General features: G+C 60.2%; 1 protein-coding gene across 4 annotated transcripts; it reads right to left on the bottom strand.

Annotated features, from left to right (window-relative positions):
• Positions 1–3,441: 3,441 nt before the first annotated feature.
• LOC106824296 (gastrula zinc finger protein XlCGF7.1) lies at positions 3,442–9,500 on the bottom strand. 4 transcript variants are annotated; one of them, XM_070515679.1, is made up of 4 exons: positions 8,409–8,558; positions 7,082–7,268; positions 5,807–6,705; positions 3,442–4,158 (listed from the first exon to the last, which is right to left on the bottom strand). In XM_070515679.1, exon 3 carries the CDS (start codon positions 6,675–6,677, stop codon positions 6,066–6,068), a length of 612 nt encoding a protein of 203 aa, XP_070371780.1. In that variant the 5' UTR covers positions 6,678–6,705; positions 7,082–7,268; positions 8,409–8,558; the 3' UTR covers positions 3,442–4,158; positions 5,807–6,065. The 4 variants fall into 4 exon arrangements, with proteins under 4 accessions (XP_070371780.1, XP_044634996.1, XP_044634456.1 ...); XM_044779061.2 differs by lacking the exons at positions 7,082–7,268; positions 8,409–8,558 and adding an exon at positions 8,931–9,500; XM_044778521.2 differs by lacking the exons at positions 7,082–7,268; positions 8,409–8,558 and adding an exon at positions 8,989–9,499.
• Positions 9,501–9,579: the final 79 nt, after the last annotated feature.

Here is a 9,579-nt window from a genome sequence, read left to right as displayed (position 1 = left end):
ACACCAGCAGCTTGGAAAGGGGATCTGGCAAAGCCTTGTCCACCGCAGGTATCTCGCACCTGGGCATGCTTAGGGTGAGGAAAGTGAGGCTTAGTGATGTTTTGAAGAGGGTCTTAGGAGGGTGGAGAGGGGAACAGGGAGGGCGCACAGACAGGGTGGAGGAAACGCCCTGCGCGAGGGGCCTGCTTTCTCCTCCAGGACCGGCCCTTTTCTGGGCCTTTCTCTCCTGTACTGTGTTCTGTACTGAGGGTAAATTCCCGTAAAACCAGGCTGGGCAGGCCAGGTCAGGACAGGCACCGATGATGCATGCTCCTGTCCCCAAGGGGTGACCATGGGCCAGACCCTGGACCCTGGCAGAGGCAGCATATTCTTTCCACATCCCACAAGCCTGCCTAAAAGAAGTGTCACTCCTCCCTTTAGGTGGTAGAGTTGATGGAACGTCTGAGTCAAAAGGCCACCAGAGAGGTGGAAAAGTGAGGCAGAGCAGAGCAGCTGCCTCACGATTCCCTGAGGATCTGGTTAAAATGCAGTTCCTGACCCAGAGGCTGGAGTGGGGCTGCGATTTTGCATTTAAAACAAGCTCCCAGGTGACACAGCACTGCTGGTCAGTAGCAGGGGCATTGGTCTGCCACCTGGAACCCACTCACCCGCCTTGTTGCCTCTGGTTTTCCCTGGAGAATCTTTCCTTCCCCCACTCACAGACTGCGGACTCCAGCTGGGGTGACCCCTCGGCAGCAGCGTGTGCCCACGCCTGGCCATTCTGAACACTGCACACCCCCGCCTGGTGCAGCGACTGGTCTGGTGACAGAAATCGACCGATTCAGGCCCACGAGTCAGCCCTGAAACTGGTTCAGACCGTCAGGGGAAGAACGGAGCCTGGGCAGGCAGAGGACTGAGCTGCTGCCCGCTTCTTCCTGCCCCGCCAGCCAGGGAGGCAGCCAACACGAGGGACAGCAGAGTCAAAGTGGGGCTAGTCCCGGAGTCCCCATTGAGCCACTGCTCCTCTCAGTTACATGAGGACCGTTCCCCTTTGTGGGGTCAGTCAGTGTGAGATGAACAAGAGTCCTGCTGCTGCACCCCTCCCTCCCCCAGCAGAGCCAGGTTTCAAGGTCCCTGTCCTCCAGTTACCACTGCTTGGGACACTCCTTGGCTGATAGAGACAATTGATGCAGCCCCAAATCTGGGTCAAAGAGCAAGGCACAGAAGGAAGGTTCTGAAGTGAGCCTCGGCCATGATCGGGCCCAGCCCCTCACCAAAAAACAAGAGGGAAGTCACTCAACCCAAGTCTCACGGCTGCTGGGCTGCCTGACATAGACTCCACTCTCTAGCACCAGAAGACACGGGGCTGTGAAATGAAGTGGTCTGCTGCCAGGCAGGCCCTCCTTGAGGTAGGAGGAGCAGGAATTATTTTCCCCGTGTCACAGATAACACTGAACTCAGGAGACACACGCGACTGGCCGAGACGGCTCAGTGAAGCCGGGCCAGCACTGCAGCTGGATGTCTTCCAATTCGTGCCGTCTTAGCCACCCACCTCTCAGGTACCCATGGGACTCACCCCCCAGGTTCTCAGCAGGTCTGGCCTCACTGTGGGCTGAGTAGGCAGCTGGGGATACTTCAAGAGGCCTACTATCCGCTACCCACATCCAGGTGGCAGCCATTCTCCAGACTGGAGGGTGGGGGCAGCAGAAGGTAATTCATTGCTGTGCCCTTTAGCTATGCTCCCTCCAGCCTTTGGCCACCGTGAGTTACCTTGAACAGAACTCCTCAAGAAATGATGGAGGCAAGCTAGAGGCACGGCCTGCTCCCAGCTGAGCCCCAAATGACCACTCCTCACACCAGCTCTTGTCAAGAGAATGTTTATTCCACTTGGTCATCTCCAGCAGGTGTCTGTGACCTATGGAAACATCCAGCCTGGACGAGCATTTACGCACACTCCTGCATAACCAGGGGGGTCCTCCTGTCCCAATGCCCCAAGCAGGGGAGGACCTGAGGCCTCCTATGGCCATTATTGCCTCAGGGGAGCCAGCCCACAGCCCAGTAAAATGTACCCACTAATGAGCTCACGTGCCCTCTCCCCTTTCACACCTCCCAGCACCGGCCACCCCTCAACCTCCGGCACCTGACCCATTAGCCAGTCGACAAGTATTTCCTGAGTGTTACGGGCCCAGCCTTGTGCCAGACCCTTGTCCTCCAGGACCCCACAGTCTCATTGGAGATTCAAGATGCGCGCACACACACACACACACACAAAACTGGAGTGTAAGACACGGTGCTGTTCAGAGAAGGAAGGGGGAATGCGGGCTAGACGGTCAGGGAAGCTGGGCCCTGGTGGAGAAGGGGGTGGGCAGGGCGGAGGGGAGGAGGGGCACATTTCAGAGCAATACCAGGGAAGGCAGAGGCAGGACACAGATGGCACAGTCACAGGGGAGGGAGGAGACAGCCGACAATCAGCAGAGAAGTGCATCTGTGAGGTCCCCTCCAGGTTGGCCAAGGATCAGAGGAAGTGGAAGCTCCTGGAGCACAGAGCGCTGCTCTTTCTGTGCTCCCCCTAGAGCGGTCTGTTATCCCAGGACGAGGCGCATGGCAGATGGTCAGTAACAACCAGCCAAACTGCAACGGAGACGGGACAAGCAAGACCCCAGGGCAGGAACCCACAGGGGCCCGAGACGACCCTGACCGAACCCAGCCCAGCCCTGGGACCTCCCACCCAAACACAACTCCTCCGCACCCCCACAACTCACATCACTGGGATTGGATCTCAATTCCACGACTAAAGGCCTCTCTCCACCCTAAGGGTTTCACTAAATGTAACCCACTTTCTTAAGTCTGGTTTTCATCAAAAACCCATCCTAGCCCTGGTCGGTCACACCTTTTCTGACGGGCGGTTCATTCTGGGGAGGCCAGGGGGCACTTCTGGGCTCCAGGCTGCCCTGAACACCTGAGAAGTCCTCGCCCTGTTGTCGCTCCAGCACCCACCCCTCCACTTGTTCCGAGGGCACAGCAGAACTGTGGAGTCCGCCTCTGTCTCCACCTGGAGCCGGTGGCACGAGGAGCGAGGCTCCATCTTCCTCGGCAGCCTTCCCATCTCGTGCCCGGCTGAGGCCAAAGGCCGGCTCTGGCAGGAGGCAGGTCCACCTGGCTGTGGCTGCTGGAAGCAGAATTCCTTCTCCGGGGTAGGCTCGGCCCAAATTCATGCCTCTGCCCAGCGTCCACAGAGGTCCCAGCCCTCCCCACCACCTTCCCAGTGAGATCAGAGCCCAGGCCAGGAGCCCAGGGCTGCACCGTGAGAGCTAGCACCAGGTGACCAGAGCAAGCAACCCCAAAAACAGAGAAGAGCAAACCAGCCCAGGGAGCCTCCAGCAACGTCTGGGGAAGGGAAGCAAGGTTCAGAAAGCTGCTGCCCTGTGCATTAGGTCTGGGAGAAGAGAGTGACCAGACGGGTCCCCTCCTCAGAATTCTTTATTCCTGAACAAGGAAAGGAGGGTCGGTGGGGGAGGGAAAAATGCTACTAGTTTGGTGCCCTGACCCCAGGCTCTGCATCAGGCAAGGAGAGCAGTGGGTGAGGCCCCGGGGCCCAGGTTCTCAGCCTGGAGTCCAGGAGCTCCCGACACTGCTTGGAGATTTGTGGTCTGCAGGAGTGTGTGTGTTTTCCTGGCGAGAAGGTTCCAAACCTTTGTCAGATTGTCGAAGGGCTTCACGCCCCCAAAAGTGTTAAGAACAATTGCTCTGAAAGGAGAGTGAAGCCTGTAAGTAGGGATCACACCGGGGTCAGGTTCTGCGTCTAGAGCCAGGTCTGCTCCGGACTTGCCGTGTTCTCCAAGGCCAGTCCCCTCCTGCCTCTGGGGGGCCAGGCAGGAGCAGAGAAGCCGTTTATCCACACAGGCACCGTCCCTGCTGAGGTCCGTGGCCAGGTGGCCAGGAAGAGCTCTTCTCTGGCTGCGACTTCCAACAGGTTCAGGGAGTTTTTCCACCAGGGCATGGACGCTGCCTCCAATTCCATGCTCCATCGCTCCTTCCGCCATCGCTGCAGGGCCCTCCCGAGGTAGGTTTTCTGAGGAGCATCCTCACGCTGGGGTGCAGGGCCCGTGGGGCCCCATTCCCAGTCTCTGTGCCCAGATATGCCTTGCACACTGCCCAGAGGTCCTGCCCACTCCGCATCTGTTCAGAGACAGAGACCAGGGTCAGGTCTGGGGCTGTGACTCGGCCCTGCCCAGCCCCCCTCAGCCACCCCTCCGGGGCTAGGAGGGAGCAGTCAGCTGGGCCACCCTGCATCTGTCCAGGGCTTGGCCAGTCCTCTCAGCCCCTACCAAGCACTCAGGGATTATTAATCCCATTTGCAGATGAGACAGCTTGGGTTCAGGATATTCTGGTGACTGGCTCTAGATGTCTCAGGTCCCGGTTTAATCTCAATCTCTGCCATTAAGTACTAGTCCACATTACAACATCCTGGGGGTGACAGGCAGAGGGCAATGCTGGAGGAGCCATGAAGCTCTAAGGAAGAGCAGAGGGTAGGGTCTCCAGCACCCAGCAAGGACTGGCCATGGAGCCAGGGGCAGGTCTCCTCCAACCCCAGTTCCTTCCTCCTAACCCACTACCGGGGATCCCAGGTCCCCTCCAGGCACCCACACCAGCCAGTGACGCCCCTGCCCAGGCTCCTACCATGTGGTCCCTGGTCACATTTCCTCATCCTCAAAGCTCCATTTTCCCACGAGTAAGAGCCTCTCTTAAGGAGGGTCGAGTGGAGATGAAGGGTCTTGGGGTCCAGAACCCAAAGCGAAGCCCAGGCTTGCACCATTGTAGACTAAGTGCTAAGTGTGATTCAGGGCAGGCTTGCGGAAGCCTCAGTTTCCTCATCTGCCAGATGGCTGAGGAAGCCCAGGCCTGGGAGAGCCACCACGGAGTCAGAGGCCCCTCGGGCAAGCCCCGGCTCTCCCTTCTCACGGCGTGACCTTGGTCAAGCCCCTCTGCTGGGGGCCTCATTTTCTCTTGTTTGGATGACCCCAAGACCCTTGAGGCTCCTGCTCGTTCCACTTCCATCTGTCCCCCCAGTGCCTCCAGTTCTCCTTGAACAGCTCGTCTGACATCACTGTGCCATTCTCATTAAACATCTCGGTGTCCCCTGTCCCTGCCCGCAGAGTCCTCTGTAGGGCAAATAGGAGCCTCCACTATCAGACCCCCACCTCCGATGCCTCCTTCCACACCTTGCTCTCCCTAGGGCACCTCCATCATCCCCAGGACCCAGCTCAAACCATCAAACTGCCTTGGATGATGCTGTCACCTACCCCCCCTCCAAGAGCATTTTTTATCTGTCCCCCACGGTAGCCTGCATCGCCCTGTGTGAGCCCGGACACGACCTCAGGGACAGGGCCCTGTGTCTGTGCCTCCTCCGAGCGCCCAGCCCAGCCCAGCTCCTGGCACACAGGGTGCTCAGTGTTTCCAGATCAGTCACGTCACCCTCTCTTTCTAGTGATAGTAATTACTATCCTCACAACATCCCAGGGAGAAGTCCGTCATCTTTAGCCCCAACTTACAGATGGGCAACTTAGTTACGACTTGAAATAACTTTTCAAGGACACCAGATAGTAACTGCTGGAGCCAAGAGAGCTTGGGGGCTGCGGGTGGGTCTGGGGATTGTGGAGAGGGGCCCTCTCCAGGTCGCTTGCAACTCTTGACATTCTGGGAATGAAGGTCTGGTAAGAAGCTAGTCATAGGGAGACCTGCAAGCCCAGTAAGCCCCACCTTCCCCTCCTGTCCCCCCACCCCCAGCCTGAAAGGGGCTCCCGCCCGGCCGTCAGTCGGGTCTCACCTGCTCTAGGCCGGGAGAGCCTGAGGAGGAAAACCAACACAATGGCCCAAAGCAGGCGTATGCAGCCAGCCAGAGGGTCCTAGAGGCGGAGCGGAAGGAGGCGGCCCGAGCCTGGCAGCAGCCCACTCCTTCCAGACCCCAAGCCAGGCCTCCCCGTCTCCCGGGATCCCATCCAGCCGGGGCACCGCAGCCCAGCGCCATCTCCGGGGGTCACGAACGTGGCTCTGGGGCAGCAAACAGCCGGCAGGTGCGGCGCGCATCATAGCACGCGGCCTAAATGGGCCGCCTGGCCGTCGGGCCCGTGGCCGTGGCTGCGCTGGTGGGTCTTGAGCGAGCCCTCGCGCGCGAAGCTCTTGCCGCAGCGGGCGCAGAAGTAGGGCCGCCGCTCCCCGAACACGCCGGGCCGGCGCGGGTGCGGCGCGGGCATGCGCGCGTGCGTGCGCTGGTGGTTGAGCAGGAAGCGCGGCTCGCGGAAGCAGCGGCCGCACTGCGCGCACTGGTGCGGCTTCTCGCCGCTGTGGATGCGCTGGTGCGTGAGCAGGTTCTGCTTGAGGCTGAAGCAGCGCCCGCACTCGGGGCAGGGGAAGGGCCGCTCGCCGGTGTGGGTGCGCTGGTGCACCTCGAGGTTGTGCTTGACGCTGAAGGCCTTGCCGCACTCGGGGCACACGAAGGCGGCCGCGCGGCCTGCCCCAGCGTGCGCCTTCTGGTGCCGCACCAGGCTGGGCTGCTGCGAGAAGGTCTGGCCGCACAGCGGGCAGCGGTGGGGCTGCTCCTCCGCGGGGTGGTGGATGACCAGGCCTCGCTCGTCCCCCAGGCCCTCTTCCCCGTCCCCCGCAGGGGACCCGCCCCCGGAGGACGCCAGGTCGCTCATGGGCACTTCCAGCTGCAATCACCAGCCCCTGGGGAGGCAGAAGTGAAGAGAGGAGTCAGGGGGGACCCGAGGGTCAGCCAGTCTCCAGCCTCAGGGAGGACACCCCACTGGCCACTCACAGCTTCCAGCATGCGCCCTTCTACAGTCTTGTTCGAGCCAGTGTTCCCCTATGGAAATGCCCTTCTTTCTCCTCTACCCCTTAATCACATTCTGCCCTTCCTTCAGGCCCCTCTCAAGTGCCATCTCCTCCTGGAAGCCTTTCCTGACCCCTCCGAGCTTCGTGGCCCAACCCTGTGACCCTCACATCACGCTGCATGCGGGTCAGTCCTGCCGCCTCTGCCTCTCACCACACCCTGCGAGCCTTTTAAGGACTGAGTTGCCTTCCTTATCCCTGAGCACTGTACCTGCCACACAAAGCACTGAATAAACGCCGATGGGTAAGATTCAGGGGCTTCTGGTACTGTGAGTCATCCTGCACCAGGACATGCCATCCCTCCAACCAGATGCTCAAGGCGTGGTGGGGTATGGAGGTGCACCCCAATCTGGAGGGAAGGGTGGGGTCACCGGTGGTTTCAAGATATTTTTGCAAAGCTTAAAAGAAGAAACAAAACTCTGTACTTGAAAGTAACCTTATTAAATATTAAAGGCAGCAGCTCTTTTTTTTTTTAATCAAAATGAGGCATGCCTATAAGAAGTCTGCAAGTCACTGAAGCAGAGTGTGAGCTCCCGGGGGCCAGTCTCAGCCTAAGTCCTGGCGTCCCCTCAGCAAAGCCTGGCCCAAGCTGAGCAACACCCCCAATGCTCAACAAACCCCCCAGGTTCAGCTCCATCCAGTTCATGCTAGTTCTCTAAGAATCCTCTTCCCCAGGGCACTGTGTTCCTCTTAAACTGTTTCCCATTGTCCTCACACAGTCCTGAGGAAGGGGCAGGGCTTATTGAGCACCACTCTATAGCTGGGGAAACTGAGGCTCAGTGAGGTCAACAGACTTGCCCAAGGTCACACAGCAAGGTGAGCCAGGACTAGGCCCTAAGTTTCCTGACTCACTGTCAAAAGCTCTTCTCAATATACTAGCTGCTCACCAACTAAACTCCCCTCAAAATACACACACACACACACACACACACATACAAACACACACACACAAGACCACCACCACCATCCTGGCCTGCACAGAGCCATCCATTCCCAAAGGGCCACTGCTCTTGTAGGACACTGCTGGCTGCCACCAGCCCCATGCCTCCAAAAATCCTTAGGCTCCTGTGGAGCCCTGAGGCCTGCTCCAGAGCCAGATGAGCCGGCCACTCCCCTGCATTCCCCCACCCCCATCAGGGAAGCTTGGCCGTTCCCCTCGACCTCCATGCAGGCCTTCTCCACGCTTCCAGATCTCACTGCTTACTACCACCTCAGTCGATCTATCTGCAGAGTGGGGTCTCAGAGACACTCCCTCTGTCTCCCTCTACTCTCAGGCCAGGGTGGAGCACACATTCACCCTGGAGAAGGGGACGTGTTCTACTTGCAGTAGACCCCACCCACAAGCCTTTCCCCAGGCAGCTGCAGTGACATCTGCAAAGACAGATCATCTCGGTCCGTGGCCAATCTCAGCCTGGCCTCTAGGCAGCCTCCCCACTCTCCCCAGCTATACCCGACCAAGGCCCCGCCTGCCGCCGAGAGGGTCCAAGGCCATGGCCCCCCTGTCTCCCCCAAGTTCCTCCATCCCATCCCACACTCACAGCCCAGGCTGCGCCCCTCTTCCTCCGGTCTCCACGGTGGCTCTTTCCTCTAGAGTCTGCACTGCCCAACGCAACTACGGTAACTCTCCCGCAGCGACTCCCGCGCCCCCTCGCCGCCCCCATAAAGACAGCCAGCCTCCTGCACCGCTGTTCTTATCAAATAGCTGCAAAAGAGCCGACCCCACCCACCCGACCCCCTGCGCACAACCTTGCCAACTCCTGGGGCTCGAGGGACCCTGGAGAAATATGGTAAACTCTGCGTCGCAACCCCACCCCCACGAAAATACGTAGGCCTGCCACCCTGCTGCCGCAACCCACCCCACCCCGCTGCAAGTCCCGGCTCCCTTAGGGAATTAATGCAACCCACCCCCCGCTCCCGCAGCGCCCCGGGGGAACCACGCCACCCTGGATAAATACGTAATTAAGTCGCGGCGCTCCCCACTCCCCGAAAGGGTCTGCGCGGCTCCCCGCAAATACGGTAGCGCACCCGCAGTGACCCGCCCCCAAGGGTCCAGCACTGGCCTCGGTAAATACGGTAATCTCCCGCCGCGGCCCCAGCCCGGCCCGGCCCGGGACTCACATGGCGCCGCCTCCCGAGCCCGCCGCCTCCTCCGCGGCGCCGCAGCCGCCAGCGTCGCCGCAGCCGCACAGCAGCCCCGTGAGGCTGGGAGGTCTAACTCTCCAACAACCTGGATGGCGGCAAACGGAGGGCTGCGAACGCTGCGCCCGCCCGGGCAGGAGAGGGAGCCAGGCGGCGGCCGGCGTGGAGGCAGAACCCCAACTCCCCCGGCTCCGCTGCCCCAGCCACTCCCATTTCAGGATCCCCGAGGCCCCAACTCAGCCGTTAGAGCCTCCTCCTCGCCTCCCTCATCCTAAGGCGGGGCGACCCCAGCCAGGCCCACGAACTGCCCCCAGCGCGTAGGAAGCAGGGTCTGGGGCCGCCGGAGGGACAAAGCCTTTCCTTGCAGGAGAGAGAAGTGGGGTGAACGCAGGAGCCCCGGCTGCCGACCCTTTCTGAGCGGGCGTTTCCTGGGTGGGAGACGGCAGTCAAAGGGGCGGAATCAGAGCTGACAGCTTTCCAAAGCCCACCCTACTATAAGGCCCAGGTTATGTCACTGGGATATCAGGGAATGGAAGAAGAAATTACAGCACTGCTGTCTGCTCCTCCTCA

This window comes from Equus asinus, chromosome 1 (genome assembly GCF_041296235.1).
Source record: "Equus asinus isolate D_3611 breed Donkey chromosome 1, EquAss-T2T_v2, whole genome shotgun sequence".
NCBI lineage: Eukaryota > Metazoa > Chordata > Mammalia > Perissodactyla > Equidae > Equus > Equus asinus.
Note: the sequence above shows the minus strand (reverse complement) of the source record. Positions and strands in the feature narration are given on the sequence as shown.